This window comes from Narcine bancroftii, chromosome 6 (genome assembly GCF_036971445.1).
Source record: "Narcine bancroftii isolate sNarBan1 chromosome 6, sNarBan1.hap1, whole genome shotgun sequence".
In the NCBI taxonomy this organism is placed as follows: Eukaryota; Metazoa; Chordata; class Chondrichthyes; order Torpediniformes; family Narcinidae; genus Narcine; species Narcine bancroftii.
Genome location: NC_091474.1, coordinates 202,791,262 through 202,810,358, shown reverse-complemented (window position 1 = coordinate 202,810,358; position 19,097 = coordinate 202,791,262). Strand labels below are relative to the sequence as shown.

At 37.3% G+C, this 19,097-nt stretch overlaps 1 protein-coding gene across 6 annotated transcripts in view; it reads right to left on the bottom strand.

The window, feature by feature from the left end:
• LOC138736961 (bcl-2-associated transcription factor 1-like) overlaps positions 1-19,097 on the bottom strand; it is a 57,174-nt gene that overhangs the window by 15,977 nt on the left and 22,100 nt on the right. For all 6 annotated transcript variants that reach the window (XM_069887230.1, XM_069887234.1, XM_069887235.1 and 3 more), the window contains 5 exons: positions 18,424-18,593; positions 9,745-9,850; positions 8,362-8,446; positions 5,051-5,232; positions 2,684-2,861 (listed from right to left, as the gene is read on the bottom strand). In XM_069887230.1, the coding sequence (XP_069743331.1) occupies positions 2,684-2,861; positions 5,051-5,232; positions 8,362-8,446; positions 9,745-9,850; positions 18,424-18,593 (721 nt within the window). The remainder of the gene's footprint in view (positions 1-2,683; positions 2,862-5,050; positions 5,233-8,361; positions 8,447-9,744; positions 9,851-18,423; positions 18,594-19,097) is intronic.

Below are 19,097 nucleotides of genomic sequence, written 5' to 3'. Positions count from 1 at the left end.
AAAATATGCAATTTGTGCTTTTCCCTTCAATACACTTTGGAGCATAAGAGGCCATTTTTCTTTTGGCCATCTTGAGCTCTCAACAACCATTTCAAAAAGCTGAAAATATGTATCTATATCTCTCTCATCAAAAGGAGGAACTAAATTTACCTCTCGACTAGCCAAAAACCTCTCCCCAGAAGTTATAGTCACACTTCTCTTACCTCCCTCCATCACAATATTTAACTTCTCTAATTCAAGCCATCTGTCTCTTTCAACATCTTCCTCCAATTTTTCATTCTCCTTCCTTCGTTTTTCAGATTCCTCTGCCTCATGTCTTTGTTTTTCAGCTTCTTCTGCCTCATATTGTAATCTCTGCAATTCAAACTCACATTTCTCGCATTCTTCTACCACCCTCTGTTTCTCTCTTTCTTCTTCCACCCTCAATTTCTCCAATTCCAATTCAAAAGATCTATCTTCTGGAAAATTGTCTATCACAACAAATTTTCTCTCACCTTTATTTCACTATAATCCTCTATATTTGTAATTTCTTCTTCCAATGCCCGACTTCAGCCAGCTTTAATTCCTTAGCAATGACCATCAGTTCCTCTTTTCTTTTTCTCTGCAGCTCCACAGGTGATGGGTGTAACAATGGGTGTATTAAGATTCATTGCTGCTGTTTTTCCCACACACACAAGCTTTGAATTAGCTTGGAAAAACAAATTAACTAATAAATCGCAAAAACTCCAAAAGTTTAAGATCTCAAAACTCCAAATATTTCAATCATAAAAGGACGATCCCCCACTTTGTTATGAGCCCTGAGGACTCCAAGACCTAGCAGCAACAGAAATTCACCAACGCAAATGGTTACTTAAACAAAAGTTGCTTTTAATTTTCTTTAAACATAAAAACAGGATCAAACTTTAACTTATTATTATTAACTTAACCTAACTTAACCCTCTTCTAATTCTAAGCAAACATTACATATGTATGTCATGTGTATATGTTCAGGAAAGTTCTTCAATTCAACAGTCCAATTATTCACCTCACTTCTCCAAGTTCACCGGTATTAGGCAATTCTTATACTGTGCAGAATTTAACATTTATAAATTTTCGCCAGGCTCTGGTGCTTAAGAGTAAATGGTTACCACTCTGGAAGGTTTTTGTTGGTTTCAGAGAGATTTGTTGCTCGTTGGATACACTCAAACTGATTTCCTCCAATCAGTCACTTCACTATCTTGCAGAAGAAATTTGCCCCATTATGGGTTTTCCAAATGATAACATCTTCTTCAAGGTCACCATCGAGTTACTCTTGTTACCTCTATTTCAGGAGAAACACTCCAGCCAGTCATTTTCTCTTGTATGGACTAAAAAGGTTTTGAAACAGGCTGAACTCAGAACTCACAACCAGTCTTCAAAATGGAGTTTTCAATAAGCCTACCAACTTGCCATGTTGCAGCCTCAAAATTTACTGCAGAACTGACTTTTCTCGCTCTCTCTCTATAAGAGAAATCCTGTTTGTTCTTTCATTTCTCTCTCTGCTTGTAAAAGCCAAATGACTTCTTACAGGGCTCCAAGCCCAATCTTTGAAAGATCTTTATCAGCACTTGAGCCCGGACTTTTCCATTGGCACTTGCTTTTGAAATTCTTTCCAAAGCAGTTCCATTGTTTCCAAAATCATGGAGCCTGAATGTCTGGCTTCAGCAAAGCTCTTGCATTTTAAATGAGATGTGAAAGTGTAATTATCTGTTTGTGAACTGACCTACACTAAACCCCCACAATCTATTTTAAAGACATTTATATAATATAACCTGTAACACAATCAATATGTCATTTGCATTTTGAAATTGAAGCTGCCTCTTCCACTTCCTCCAGCAGCAAATTCCAATTCTCACCCAGTTCCCCACTCACCTTAAATCTACGCTCTCAAGTTTTAGACCCAGGGGACTGTGACCATTTACCTTATCTATATCCCTCATGATTTTGTTATCCCTCAGTTCCTACAGTCAAGAGAGAAAAGTCCCAGCTTATCCAGCCTCTCCTTATAATAAAAGCCTGCCAATTCAGTAGCATTCTCAGGAATCTTTTCTGCACTTTCTAGGTTCATGAAATCTTTGCTATATCTGGGTGATCAGAACTGCAAGATTTCAAGCAAGATCTTACCAACATCTTGTACAGTTGCAATGTGACATCCCAACTCCTGTACGCAATGCCCTGACTGATGAAGACAAGTCAAATGCCTTCTTCACCACACTGTCTACTCATGTCACTACTGTACATTCAAGCAACTATGAAGAGCTTCTTTAATGCCCACCTCCAAGATGCTGCTATTGGGCATCTCTACAATGATCATCTTAGCATCCATTTATATTCATTGTAGTTTTGTTAAACAATTTGGCATGCATTTCTACATTACAACTGCTGTGTTAAATGATTTTCTTATTTTATTCAGTACCATTTTCCTTCATTTTATAATTCAATGAAAACCAAAATCTTGATTATACGGGAAAAAAAAAATCAAAAATCAGCCCGAACTTAAGTTTAAATTTACAAAGGCTAATAATGGCCAGATTCAATAGTTAGCCCAACGGAAACTTCAAAATTGAAAGAAAATTTAAATTGACTTGTTCAGTTGTTATAAGATTTAAAGTGCAGCTTAATAATCTTGTTCAACTCCAGAATTATAGCACGATGTTGATCTTACAAAATTTCCTCTGGATCTTCCTCGCCCTTGAAAAATTGCACTGTCTGCATGACCTTGGAACGACTTAAAACTACTTGATCCATCATCCTTTTCTTTTCTGACTTCACTATCAGGTGAAGGTGAAGGTGAAGATGTTGATGAGCAACTGGATTGATCCCGATCTTTGTTTCTAAACTTGCTGAAGGAAACAATATTTACAAAAATTACTAAAGACCACAACTTCATCAGACAACTCTTTTTTTTTTACTATCAATGAAACACAAAAAATAAATCAACAAAAACAATTGAAAATAATAATTTTCCACTAACTTATTTTCAAAAAAATTTTAACTTGGTAATGGCAGGTTAGGAACTCTGACATTAAATACAGAGCCATATCAATCATTCAATTACATTCAGGACAATGATGCTTTCATATTTATAAATGTCTGAGCTACTTTGACCTTTTCAAAGTTGATTGGCTATTCTGCAGTTTTATTTGTACTGAAACATATGCTTTTGAAAAAGAAATGCTCATTCTTACATCAAATGACCCGCTTGCAAATTCCAAACTGCAGGTTTGGCAGCCAAACCTCAAGTCCCATCGTGTTGAGCACTGGCGCACCTCAGGGCTGTGTGCTCAACTCATAACTCTTCACGCTGCTGACTCATTACTGAACTGCCAAGATTCAGATCTACCAGAATCATCAAGTTTGCAGATGATGTAACAGTAGTTGGCCTCAATAGCAACAATGAGTCAGCTTACAAAGAGGAGAATGGGCAGCTAGTAAAGTGGTGCAAGAACAACAACCCGAGCCTCAACATGGACAAGACAATTATGGATTCGGGTTCAAAGGTCAACCAATCCCCATTACACATTAATGTTCCTTTGTGAAAAGCACAAATTTCCTTGGTGAGCTCATTAATCTATCCTAGAGCCACAACATCTTCTGATTAGGCACCTACACCTGCTAATGAGGTTCAGGAGGGTAAGGCTACCAGCTCCCAACAATAATTTTTTATAGGAGCACAATTGAGTGTGTCCTGTCTGTCTGGCTGCATCTTTGTGTGCGATGGCAGCTGTAAAGCATCGGACCAGAAGTCAACACAGAGGATCATTAAAATGGCCAATACGATAACCAAATTCGTAATTTCCTCTATTGACAACATTTACCAAGAGCATTGCTTTCATCGGGCTCAAAGAATTATAGACGACTGTTTCCATCAAGCACACAGTTTCTTTGACCCACTACCATCAGGATCATCAAAATAAAGATTGTCGGGCTGGGAAATAGCTTCTTCCTGCAGGCTGAGAGATTGATGAACAGAATCCTGTAACCGAGTAAATCATCCCAAAATATTTAAATTCACTTAAAATTATATCTATGTATATATGTGATTATTACATACTTAGTATTGTATGTCTATGTGTGTGCAGTGCATTGTTCCCAGAGAAACCATGTTTTGCCAGGTTGTATATGAACAGTCAGGTGACAATAAACTATTTAAAATAATTTCTATCACCAGACACATGGAATTTCACAGCAGTTCAGGCCACTTGGCCCACATCACATTGTCCCCTCTCCTCCCTGGCCCACTTTTCACACGGTCCGGTCCCTCTGGAACCTCCACGTTCACTCATTCCTTCCCACTAATCACCGCCTCAGTATCTACCCCTGTGAATGCAAGAAATGCTACACTTGCACCTACAGCCTTCCCCTCACCACTATTCAGGGCCCCTGTTCTTCCATCTGAAGTAACAGTTCAATTGTGAATCTGCAGGGGGTCATCTATTATATCCAGTGTTCCTGTGATGGCCTCCTCTACATTGGAAAGACTGATCACCATCGCTCTGTCCACTGCAATAACAGGAAGACCTCCAAGTGGCCAAACATTTTAATTCCACACACATGTTCATTAATGGCCTCATACACTAACAAACTGAAACTACTCACAAATTTGAGCAACACCACTTAATATTCTCTGAGTACTCTCCAACCAGACGGCATTAATCTATCTCTTTCCCTATCTCCTTTCGTCCAGTTCCCCCCCCCCCACATCCTTCCATCTCCATTCAGAGCTATCCCCTCTCCCTAGCACTTTTCAGCTTTTTTCACTTCTACCCTCCCATCCACATGACCTCCTAACTGTTAGGCTGTACTCTTCCCTCTGCACTTTTCTCCCTACTCTTTCCCCCTCCCCCCCTTTTATGCAAGCACCTGCTGCTTTTTGTTCATACCTTGCTCAGGCCCTAAACATCGTCTCCTATGGATGCTGTGTGACCTGCTGAGTTTCTCCAGCTCTTTTGTCTATTCCCCTACATATCAGCATCTGCAGACTTTACTGTTTTAACACCCATATTTAAAAGTTTAAAAAATACAATCTCACCTGCCCTCCTTGAAAGTTTTGAAATCTTTGTACTCTTTTTGGTCTTTCCCTGATTTTTCTAAGGAAAGTTTCTTTGATGTACTGGATTCTCGTGAACCCTCACGTTCTTTACTTTTCTCTTTTCTACGTCGATCAATATCATGGCGCAAGTCAGCTGCATCACATTTCAACTTTTTTTCTGCCTAATTATTTTTGAAAAAAGAACACTGAAGCCATAAGCAATACATAAGGAAAACCTTTCATGTGCCTGGTATTAGATGAAAATTACACATTTACATTTATTTTAAAATAAAGATCTGATAAATGCAGTGTAGGATTTTACAAACACTGCATGTGGCTTAATTTTATTATGGTACCCTTAAAATTAATATATAATACCACAATTTACTATGGTTAATTGCACAAAATTAGGAACATGCAGAATCCTTTTAAACTGCACAAATTTATCCAACAATCAAGTGAGATATCTAATAATCAAAGATGTTCACAAGATACTACAATCACTGGACAAAGAGTCTGAAAGGTGACTTGGTTTAGGAATCAGCACAAGGAGGTATATCGGCTTTGATGAGAGGCAGTCAAGATACAAGTTTCAATTTTTTGTCATTGTAATAAAACAATGTCATATTGCAGGAAATTGCTTTTGCCTGCTCTAAGGCAGACAGATTCACCATCGGTAGAAATTGCCTGAAACACCTCTTACAGTCAGAGAAAGAAAAGCAAAAGAGAACCCCCAGAGTCACCTAGTGTCCATAGATTCACTTTCATAGCCCATATTTACAAATTGCAGGAATTAATTTATAGATATTTTCGCTAAACTGAGATAACCTCGTTAATCTCCTTCTAAGAATTTTTAGAAAGTAAATGGTTAGAACCATGTGGTGGGTGGTGTCTTCTTGGAAATCAGGTTTCTTTACTTTCTCTTATTTCTTTTCTTGTTTTTTTTCCTATCATTATTTCTTTCTTTTTTTTTAATTTGGCGATTTTTTTTGCTGGGGAGAGGGGGTTGGGAGTTTTATTCCATCATGCATAATGGAAATGACATTAATATTTGATTATTGTATTTTGCTACTAATACATATATGGATAAAAAATTTAAATAAAATACTCCAAAAAAGGGAAGGGGCTGAAGAGGTGTCAAGAGGTGACAAGATTCTGCAGATATGAAGGTAGGAGGGATAATAAGACATGTGGGGAGGAATGTAGGAACCGAGGGAAGGGGATGTGAGGGGGTGCTGTTGGAGAAAAATAGAAAGGAAGCAGACAAAAGGACAGATGGAAACAATGAAACTGGATTAAGGGGTTACCACAACTTGGAAAACCCAAGTAACCTTCCTCCCCGATCCGGTTCCACTGTTCTAGGATACCCAAGAGAAATATAACATGTTGTTCAATTTTAAACTTCGCCTAACCTCGGCCTATGACAAACATGTCAGCATGCGAATGGTGAATGGAATTAAAGTGTCTGGCAACCAGGAGTTTCTGATTGCACCCAACAAAAATCCTGTGCTTGATGAAATGATCACCTAATCTGCATTTGTAGAGGACTCATATGAGATAACAAGAGATTAAATAAATTAGAAGGCACAATCAAACCACTAGCATTGATTGAGGGTTAATTAACAATTAGAAACCAGTGGAAAAATAAACAGGCTTTTTAGGATTGGCAGGCTGTGACTGGTGCATTGCCTCAGGGAATGTCTGAGGCCCAGACTGTGTTTTTAATTTATATAAAGACCCCAACAATGAAGACGCTGTTTACATCCGGTACCGCACGGATGGCAGTCTCTTCAATCTGAGGCGCCTGCAAGCTCACACCAAGACACAAGAGAAACTTGTCCGTGAACTACTCTTTGCAGATGATGCCGCTTTAGTTGCCCATTCAGAGCCAGCTCTTCAGCGCTTGACGTCCTGCTTTGCGGAAACTGCCAAAATGTTTGGCCTGGAAGTCAGCCTGAAGAAAACTGAGGTCCTCCATCAGCCAGCTCCCCACCATGACTACCAGCCCCCCCACATCTCCATCGGGCACACAAAACTCAAAACGGTCAACCAGTTTACCTATCTCGGCTGCACCATTTCATCAGATGCAAGGATCGACAATGAGATAGACAACAGACTCGCCAAGGCAAATAGCGCCTTTGGAAGACTACACAAAAGAGTCTGGAAAAACAACCAACTGAAAAACCTCACAAAGATAAGCGTATACAGAGCCGTTGTCATACCCACACTCCTGTTCGGCTCCGAATCATGGGTCCTCTACCGGCACCACCTACGGCTCCTAGAACGCTTCCACCAGCGTTGTCTCCGCTCCATCCTCAACATCCATTGGAGCGCTCACACCCCTAACGTCGAGGTACTCGAGATGGCAGAGGTCGACAGCATCGAGTCCACGCTGCTGAAGATCCAGCTGCGCTGGATGGGTCACGTCTCCAGAATGGAGGACCATCGCCTTCCCAAGATCGTATTATATGGCGAGCTCTCCACTGGCCACCGTGACAGAGGTGCACCAAAGAAAAGGTACAAGGACTGCCTAAAGAAATCTCTTGGTGCCTGCCACATTGACCACCGCCAGTGGGCTGATAACGCCTCAAACCGTGCATCTTGGCGCCTCACAGTTTGGCGGGCAGCAGCCTCCTTTGAAGAAGACCGCAGAGCCCACCTCACTGACAAAAGGCAAAGGAGGAAAAACCCAACACCCAACCCCAACCAACCAATTTTCCCTTGCAACCGCTGCAATCGTGTCTGCCTGTCCCGCATCGGACTGGTCAGCCACAAACGAGCCTGCAGCTGACGTGGACTTTTTACCCCCTCCATAAATCTTCGTCCGCGAAGCCAAGCCAAAGAAAGTAAATTAATTAGCTGACGGATGTAAATATAACATATCCAAGTGTACTAATAGTACAAAATTAGAGATTAGCAAATTTTTGGAATTCTCTAGAGGGCTGTGGAGGTTTAGTGCTGAGCTCATTCAGGAAAGGCATCAATAGATTTTTAGATTTTAAGGAAATTGAGGCATATGTATGGGATTGCCAAATCTCACATGGCCAACCTGTCTGCTCCCATTTGCCTGGAGATGGGAGTTTCAAAGGATGTTAGACCTCTTTTCATAATGAAACCGTCAGTGACACTGAAATAAACTAACTAGAAATACTTCTAAAACATGAAGTATAAACATGTTAAACTGTTGGGACAAGCTTTTTGGATTAAATACTCTTTTCCAACAATCTTACCCAGAACATATTGCTGTCAAAAATCCACAAAAATAAAATATTTAAAACTTAGACAATAAAATTGAAACACAAAATGTTCACCTTTCGGTTCTCTTCCTTAGAGTTTATATCTTCCTCTGTGATGTGAGTATGTTTTCGTAGAGAGGTGGGGGAAATATCAATTCTCCTAAAAGTCAACAATAATGCATGAATAACCAATGTCAGAGCAAAAACTAAGCTGCAATCTTCCTTTTATGACAAATGCACCCTCAACCCTCTAGGCAATGTAATCGTCAGCTTGTTCAGGATGACACTTACACTGAGAAATAAACTGCAGTTTATTACGACAAATAAATTGTTTTTCAAAAATAAATCCTTATTGAACAGATATTAAAAAAAATTCAGTAAGGCATTTGATAAGGTTCCCCGTGCAAGGCTCATTCAGAAATTAAGATGGCATGGAGCCCAAGGAGGCCTTACTTTGTGGATACAGAAATGGCTTGCCCAGAGAAGGCAGAGGATGGTTCGTATTCTGCAGAGAGGTCGGTAACTATTGTTGTTCTGCAGGGATCTGTTCTGGGACCCTTCCTCTTTGGTACTTTTATAAATGACCTGAATAATAGAGTGGAAGGGTCCCAGAACAGATCCCTGCAGAACAACAATGGTTACTGACCTTCCTTCAAGTGGGTGGTGTTGTGGATAGTATGGAGGATTTGGCAGAGATTACAAAGGGACATTGATAGGAAGTGCTGAGATGTGGCATATGGAGCTTAACCCATTTTCGTACATCAAATATGATGGTGGAATACAATGTTAATAGGAGGACTCTGAATAGTGTGGACAAACTAAAAGACCTTGAAGTCCGTGTCCATTAGACACTCAAAGCTGCTGCAGTTGATGGCGTTGTTAAAAAGGCATATGGTGTGTTGGCCTTCATTAACTGTTGGATCAAGTTCAAGAGCTGTGAGATAATGTTAAAGCTATTCAAGAACTTGGTTAGACCCCCATTTGGAACATTATGTTCAGTTCTGGTCACCTCATTACAAGAAAGATGGGGAAGCTATAGAGAGGGTACAGAGGAGATTTACAAGGATGTTGCCTGGATTGCCGCATGAGGATAGTTTGAGTGAAAAGTCTTTTCTTCCTGGATCAACAGAGGATGAGAGGTGACCTGATAAGAGGTGTAAAAGATGAGAGCCATTGAACAAAGGGGCACAGTTTTAAGGTGTTTGGGAGAAAGTATGGGGGTGGGGGGGATGTAAGAGACAGATTCCGTCCACCCCAGAGTGGTGGATGCATGGAATGAGCTGCCGGCCACAGTGGAAGTACATTAGTATGCAGTATGGATTTCCTCAGCAGTTGTTAGAGCAGATAATTAGGTCAGCACAATATCTTCTGTTATGTAACAATTAGCTTCTTATTGTCCATGAGTTTTCCCAATTTCGATAAAGTGAACAATATTAAGTACAGTATGAAATGTTACACCTGTGGATTTCAGGACTTTTCTGTTTAGTTCCATGATCTTCTGCTGTCTTCTGATACATTGTAAAGCGCTCATTTAGGGTCATTCCTGTTGACTTGAAATAGTGCTCTGTTGATTTTAGAGGAGAAATATTTTTCAGTTAGTTCAATTTCATATCAGACACTGTGTTTTTGAAGATGTGTTAGAGTGTGTGTGTGTGTATATATATATTTTTGTGTGTATGTGATATATATATTATATATATATATACATATATATAAAAACACACACACACACACATACATACACACACACATGAAACCTGGCAGAAGTAAAAGTAGAATCATGCAGTAAATATAATGGCTGCAAGTTAACTTTCTTAGTTGTATGTTAGACTTGTGGTAATCTGAACCATGTACATACACATTAAGCAATACAAATTTCATATAATGCATAATAGCAATGATTCCAACTGCCTTATACTCAACAGCTGCATCACACACTAAAGTAACAATGCAGCATTTTGATTTTACAGCAAACAGACCAGTTATTTACAATGCAAGTTTTTTTTAAAATTGCCTAACCCATGCTAGTTTGAGAACTGAGTAGTGATTCATAACCAAACACTGTGCTGAAAACTTATCCTGGATCTGGAGGAATTATCTTGTGTACTAACTAAAAAAAAAGGAACCTTTCCCACTTGTGGATGACTTTTGAAGTTAGCAATGCCAATAAAACCATTATATTTTGATCAACAAATCTATTCCTTTATCAACGTGACAAAAAACTTTCAAATTTGGCTATGGAATAAAAAAATGGTTAATAAAATCACAAGTACAATATCTATGGGAAAACTTACCGCCTGAAATCCAGAAACTGCCTCACAACCAACCATAAACACTTCAATGGGTCACTACAACAGTAGTGCCTCGATCACAATTCCATGAAACCCAACAAGGAGTGCAGAGGAATTTTGTTGTTAGCAATTCAGTTATAAGCCTTTTTTCCAGGAAGACAGAAGCTTCAACTTTGCCTGTGTTTTTTGCATCTGTATCTTTCAACCGTTATTATATTTTTTAACATGGGACTTGGCATTTCAATACATGAACACATCCCAGGATTGCCATGACCTATTTGCAATGAAAAAGAAAACATCACTGGGCTTTTAGCTCAGCATAAAAATTGTACCTGTAACAGCGTATTGGTGTACTAACATTATTATGTATTTTATTTTCATAACTGTTTCACTAGAAAATGATCAAGGTGATTAAAGGCTGGTGGATTTATAAAGTGCTAAAGTATCAATTTCATGTACATTGGTGATCAATAATATTGGTAAAGATAGGGGGCTTCAAGTTTTCTCTGCATATCTGATGTTTTATGTCAAGCATGATGGTCAAAAGCAACAAAATGATAAAAGCATATGATTATATACCATTATAATGTACATGCAGGGGGAGGGCAAATCAACTTACAAACAGTGTGATGTTAATGGTGTTTAAAAGCAGTGTGATATTAATGGTTCCCCAGAACATATGCAATTGTATATTAAATATGTTCTAATTTAATCACGTTACAATTATTTACATACAAAACAAAAATTTTAAAAAACTAAAAAATTCCAACAGTCAGATATTTATAATAGCTAACAAAATATTTGATAAATGATGGCTGGAGAGGAAAAGATGAAGCAATTTTTTTTCTCCCTCCCCATCTTCATTTCCAAAGTTGATTATATCGTTTAACATCCTTTCTAAGAAGGTTGTTATGAAGATCTTTGTAAACACTTTTGTGACTGTCAAAATTGGGGATTTTTCTAAATGTCTAAAGAAAATACATTCCAAAAGAAAAAAATGCTATATTCTGACTACCTAAAAACATTTTTGTTCTATCTCAACCATGTCAAAATTACTCTTATCAAAATGGCACATGAGTCACACAAGTTAGATCAATGCAAGTTCTTGCTTAAGCTACAAGGAAGCATACATTTCATTTATTGTGGGCAGGAAATTCTATTTCAAGTTGGACAGTTCTCCAGATTAAAAAGGCAAAACTAGCTGAAGCTAATTTTATTCGATGGTACAATACTGTAATTCAACTCCTCTGAACAGTATTTTTTTTGATAAAGAAAATAACTATAAAAAACTATTTTGAAGATTTTCAATCCATATTTTCAGTTTGTTACTCAAGTAATTGTTTGCTGCCTCAGCATTTACAATATCTAGTCAATAGCAGTGAACTCAAAGTATTTGTTGTACTTTACCTTAAAGCTAACTTTTAAAAGTCAATGCAATTATACTGAAATCCATCATTGCCTTTTTTATTGTGATGTTGAGATTTGCACGCCATTAATTCCTTAGTATTCCAATTACAAATGCATGAAGTACCCACTAAATCTACAAACCACAAATAATGATTAAACACAACTTAAGTAGTGAAGTCACTGTTAATTTACTATGGCATTTTCAAAGAGGCAAATTGAAAAAAAAATTAAGCGGGCTGTTTCCAGATTCTCAAATGAAGGTAAATGCATTTAAAAGAACAAATAGTTCATTGTCACTTATTCTATATCAGTATAGTTCATAAAATGTTTGAGTTTTACACTAAATGCCTACATGGTACAATCTAACACTACCAAAGTCAATGCTGCATCATAAACTGTTGGATAGAGGTTCAAATTAACTTCACCAATAATAAGAGAATTTTGCTGATACCTACAAGACAGGTGATCATTTTCAGTATTCACAGAAATTTGAGAATGCTATTCAATCTATGCTGCAATTCAGGGGCTTAAGTTTGAACATTTCATTTCAGAGCTGAGCTCTGAACCATAGAGAATGTTAAGTAGAACATTATCAAGTGTACATCAAATTACATAGCTTTACAGACAAATGACTAATTAATAAAAACTGATTTAATGCATACTCTTTGACAAATTAACCAATAAATACCATTATGATAGCCACATTTTCAAAAATTACAAAGTTTAAAGTGAAAAATAGCAATTGGCTCTCTGTGCAGCTCAAGCTATGAACATGAAAACTCATTTAGTTTTTAAATCACTGGTAGGAAAAAAGGCGGCGTAATAATGAAATTGTCATTTTAATAAAACTAGTGACAGAACCTATAGAAAATGTTTAATGAGAAAAACTACCTTTAATGCTCCAGAAATATATTATAGCAAGCACCTACAAATAGGAACATATCTTTACTCCTTTCGGATGTATATTTAACATTTATTTAGATCGCCTTTTGAAATTATCCCCAATTTTATACTGGTCAAAAATAAGTAAAAGCACATTGTAACTTAAAGAAATAAACAATTAATAATTCTGAATCACCAATGCTAGATACCAAAAAGTTAGCTAGCAGTGTGCTCCTGAACATAAATTTTACATTCCATTTTAATGCATTCAATTGTTTAAAAAAATACAATAAGCAACATCCAGAGCAAACACTAATCACTGAGTGCAGACATGTTATCAAACACAATGATCCACTGGCTATTGACAACCGAATCAGCGAATCAGTCTTCTACACGCCACCCTCTCCAACCACCAACAACTGCCCACCCCTATAATTTAACCTATAAAGTGTATTATAAAGATAATGGTCAACTGATAAGGTACAAGAGTGTAATCTTATTAATTCAGATGAAGCAAAATATGCTGTTAAATAATTTTTTAGTATCCTATGTACTCTCTATGTCTGAATGATAAAATCTCTGAATCTCTTACAAACTTCTATCAATACCTAATTTAGATGCAAAGTAATGTGCATTTTGCAATTCCATGTTAGAATAATCTGAGTAGGTATGGTTGGCGTAGCGGTTAGTGTAATGCCTTTACAGTGCCAGTGATCGGGACAGGCCCAGGGTTCAAATTCCGTGCTGTCTGTAAGGAATTTGTACGTCCTCCCCGTGTCTTGAGTTGTTTTTCTTCGGGGGCTCCGGTTTCCTCCCACCGTTCAAAACGTACCAGAGGTGTAAGTAAATGGAGTATATTGAGTGGCATGGACTCGTGGGCCGAAGTGGCCTGTTACTGTACTGTATGTCTAAAACAAAATCAAGTATCTTCCATAATCTATCTACTGAAATTTTGATTTTTTTTCCAACTTGTCACCATCCTTCAGTTAATTTCAATGAAAAAGACAGAAAAACATAATTCAAAGCAGTTGATCAAGCATAAATTGACCATCTCAATTAAGTTAGTTACTGTAATAACATACATACACACACCAATATTATATTTAGCAGTTATATCATTTCAAATACTTTGAAATGTTATCCTCTTCCAAATTTTGTTTGGCACATCACGGAACTTCAAACCAAAAGTTTCACTTTCACATAAAGTACACATTTCCAATACAAGTCACTTCCCTGGAAAAAAATGAGGAAACTGAAAAAGTACAACCTATAAATGCAGCTAATTAGACGTCAATTAAAAGCATTTATTCCAAGAAAAATATATCACCAAACTATTTCAGAAATGTGTATTGCCAAAAGGTTGTTATAATTCTCAAAATTAATTTCAGTGAAGACATTTCATTAGGGCTTTTTGTTAACCTTACTAAATGATATATGTGCTAATACAAATATGTACACATAAATAGACACAACACTTAATTTTGTTTGTTACAAATTGTCAACACTAGTTTACACACATCATGTTACAGACAATGTGACTGCTTTGTGATGCATCTATAATAATAAAATGTGAAGAGAAATCAAGAACCTTAGGTTTACATGGAACTCGTGTTACCTCAGGATGCCAAAAGCATATCAGTAAATGGAGTTGTAATGTGGATAATGTGCAAAGAAGAATCCCAGAAACAATAATGTAATAAATAAACATTTTTTCATTGCCATATTTAAGGATGAATGTTGCTGAGGTAAATAGAACTTGTTTTTTTTCCCCCCCAAATTAAATCACAAATTCCACCAGATTTCTGACCACATTTATCCGTTAATCAATAATCAGAACACGAAATTCTGTATACATTTAATTAAAACTGAAATGTCAGATTTTGTACATGAATAACAACAAACGTATATAAACATATTACCATTTACAGCACAGAAACAGGCCAGTTCGGCCCTTTTAGTCCATGCCGAACAATTTCTCCCACCTAGTCCCACTAGCCCGTATTCGGCCCATAACCCTCCATACCTCTCCCATCCATACACCTATCCAACTTTTCCATAAATATTAAGATCGATCTCGCTTCTACCACCTCTGCTGGAAGTTCATTCCACACCCCCACCACCCTCTGTGTGAAGAAATTCCCCGTCATGTTTCCCCTAAACTTTTCTCCTTTTGTTCTCAATCCATGCCCTCTTTTTTTTGAACCTCCCCCTCTCAATGGAAAAAGCCTATCCACATTGACTTTATCTGTCCCTCTCATAATTAAGAATACCTGTTTCAAATTATCCTTCAATCATCTACGCTCCAGGGAATAAAGTTCCAGCCAGCTCAACCTTTCCCTGTAACTCAAACCCTGAAATCCTGGCAACATTCTCATAAACTTTCTCTGCACTCTCTCAATTCTGTTTATATCCTTCCTGTAATATGGTAACTAAAACTGCACACAGTATTCCAAATTTGGCCTCACCAATGCCCGATACAACTTCAATATAACATCCTAACTCTTGTATTCAATACTCTGATTTATGAAAACCAAAATACCAAGTGCCTTCTTCACCACCCTAACTACATGTGATTCAACTTTCAGGGAATTATGTACTACGACTCCTAAATCCCTTTGTTCCACTGCACTCAATTATCTACCATTTAACATGCATGACCTGTTTTGTTAGTCCTACCAAAATGTAGCACCTCACATTTTTCAGTATTAAACTCCATCTGCCATCTTCTAGCCCACTCTTCTAACAGTCCTAGATCACCATGCAAGCTTTGATAATCTTCCTTACTGTCCACAACACCACCAACCTTTGTATCATCTGCAAATTTACTAAGCCAATTTGTCACCCTATCATCTAGATTGTTAATATATATGACAAAGAGCAGTAGATCTAGTACCAATCTCTGAGGCACTCCACTAGTCACCGGCCTCCAATTTGACAAACAATTTTCCACCACAATTCTCTGGCATCTCCATTGTTGAATCCATTTCACTATTTCACCATTAATATCTAATGCTTCCACCTTCCTTACTAACCTCTTATGGGGAACATTGTCAAAAGCCTTACTAAAGTCCAAATAGACCTCATCCACAGCCTTCCCCATATCAACCTTTTTAGTAACCTCCTCGAAAAACTAAGATTTGTTAAATATGATCTGCCCGTACAAAACCATGCTTGACTACTCCGAATCAATCCCTGTCCTTCCAAATAGTTGAATATACCATCTTTAAGTATACTTTCCATTAATTTACCCACCAATGACAACAGACTTAAAGGCCTAAAATTACCAGGTTGACTTTTGGATCCTTTTTTTTTGAACAGCAGAACAACATGAGCCACCCTCCATTTCTCCAGCACCACCCCTGTGGCCAATGACATTTTAAATATTTCTGTTAACACTCCCACTATTTGTACACTAACCTCCCTCAGGATCCTAGGGAATATTTTGTCAGGATCTGGAGATTTATCCATCTTTTTAATATATCCGACACTAACTCCTCATTAATCTTTATATTATCCATGACTTCCCTACCATATTTCTTCACTTCATCTGGCTCAATATTCTTTTCCTTAGTAAATAATGAAGGAAAAAAAAATTAAAATTTCTCCCATCTCTGACTTCTCAAGGAACCTACCCACTTACCCCACCCCGATCTTCAAGGACCCAATTTTATCCCTCACTATTCTTTTAATGTATCTATAGAAACCCTTTTGATTTATTTTTACTTTGCCTGGCAAAGCAGCTTCATATCTCCTTTTAGCCCTATTTTATTTCAAATGTGGGTTTATAGTTCAGATTGAGTTCTTCTCAGTGTAAGATTCTTCTCATCAGAGTAACTCAATTCTGGAGAAACTCACCAGGTCAAATTGTGTGCTTTATATAGCAATATAAAGATACATAATCAATTTATCAAGCTTGAGGCCTCATCTAGGCATGAGCAAAATGTAGGCAGGTGCCTGAATAAAATGGAGGGGGGGGGGAAAGAAAGGGGAGCACAGGCCCACAGACAAGAGGTAATAGGTGGAAGTAAAACACAAAAGTCTGTAGACATCATAGTTGAAGTAAAAACACAATGCAGGAGAACCTCAACAGGTCAAACAGTGTCCTTTACATAAAATTAAATAACTAACCTTTTAAGCTTGAGCCCTTCATAAAAGTATGGAAAAATGTCAGCAGGCATCTGAATAAAAGGGTAAGGGAGGAGGCGTGGTCACAAAGACAGGAGGTAATAGGTGGAGAAGAGTGAGGGCACAGCAGCAAGCAATGAGAGGAAGGATAGCTAGGTGAATAGAGAGGGAAGGTAATGGAGAGCTGACGGGGTAGGGAAGGGAGGGGGAAAGGGAAGCAGGTTAGCAGAAGCTGGGAAAGTCGATGTTAATGCCATCTGGCTGGAGAGTGCGCAGACGGAAAATCAGGTATTGCTCCTCCAATTTACAGGTAGTCTTGTTGGGAGAGTATGTGAGGCCATGGATAGACAATGCTACCTCAGTTCTTTAAGGAGGAATTTGCAAAATATACCTCAAACTGGTTATACTGTATTTAAGACAACTTTGACCAACTATTAGAAATACAATAAAGAATTCCTACTCATCTTTTAGGACAATGCAGTAAATGTTAGATAAACTATATTTTCCACATTTAAAATGTGAAATCCTTATTCATAATGGGTAAATAGTCAAGATTTTCTGAAGGTTTCAGCAGTCTAAAACTGTTAAGAATTAATACCCATGGGATTTGTATTTTGCTACCTCAACATTCCTTGATGAGATACGGTCAAGATACGTTGTCTATTATTATGCAATGAGTTCACATTAACTTGGGTATAATGCCTGCCTTGATATAGAATAGCCTGCCAGGATTTACTGTACTTCCTTAGATATTATGAAAGACTATTTGCTTGAATATTTTATGCCTGGTGGTATTAAATAAGTACAAGTAAAGGAATTGCCCCAGTACCAATGAAAGGCTGTGGACCTGCAATATTAATTTTTTCTTTCACACCCTATAGTTTCGGTTTTGTGCAAGTATTTACAGAATTTTCCTTCTCTCACAATAGGATATGGCTGCTGTATTTTCTACTTTTATTTCAGATTTCTAGTATCCTGAGTACACTGCTCTTAGAAAATGTAGTATTTATAGGTGAGAGGTGAAACACGAAGAGAACATTCTTCAACAAATAGCTCTCAATGTTTGAACAATAATGAAAACTTCTATTTTACTGAAGACCATCAAAATGTTGCACTAAAAATTGCAAACATAAGTTGATAATTTTATTTCCATTTCTCCTACCTTCAGGGAAAACAATCTTTCAGAACAAAATAAATGACTTCATATGTTAAAAACCACCATCTAAAATTGTCTCTTTCAAGGAAATAAATTTGTACTTGTACTTTTAAAAAAAACAACTGAACAGAATCAGAGATCAAACAAACACTGATATTTAACAATCCAAATCTAGCTACATTAAATTTAAGATGAGGCAAGAGAGATTTTAATTAAAATATTAAAATGCTTCTAGCATGCTGTTTACAATGCTGTTCTATCCAGGTACCAACATACCTTTAACATGCTGAACCAGGGTCACAATATGGTGAATGAATGACTCTGAGGAACTGTAAATGTGAGGCAACTTAAGGTGATCAAAGATTGAACGGAATCCTTGTTCTTTCGTATTGGAATGGACAAGAGCACTGGAAAGCAGTCTTTCAGTTGTCAAAGAACTTCCTGGTCTGTAAAGAAAAGAAAAAACAAATTATAATTATTTTTTGTATGCAGCATTTGGATGTGAAAATATCTAAGCAATATTTGTATTTTCCTGTTCACTTAAGTTTTTTCTTAGCAGGCAAATAAGGTTTTTGGTAATGGTTTTTTGATCCAGAAATCATGTTTGGATTTAAATTCTACCCTGAAAAGTTGAAAAATTCAATTAAATAAATATGGTAATCTAGAAGAATGTATTTGAACTGCTTTTAAAAGGCTTTTTTAACTAATGTCTTTTAAGTAAGTAAACCAATCACCTCAAACCTTAGCATTCTTCAGTCAAGATTCCAGTCATGCAATGAAAGGACTAATTTAAGGACTCTTAATTGTGCACTTTAATTTTTTTTTAATTCTCTCCGTATTGCACAGTTTGTTTATATTGGTTTCTTTAATTGTTTACATGTATATGCTGTGTAGTTTTTTTCCCCCCACTATCACCAAGCGGTAATTCTGCCTTGCCAAAGAAAAAAAGA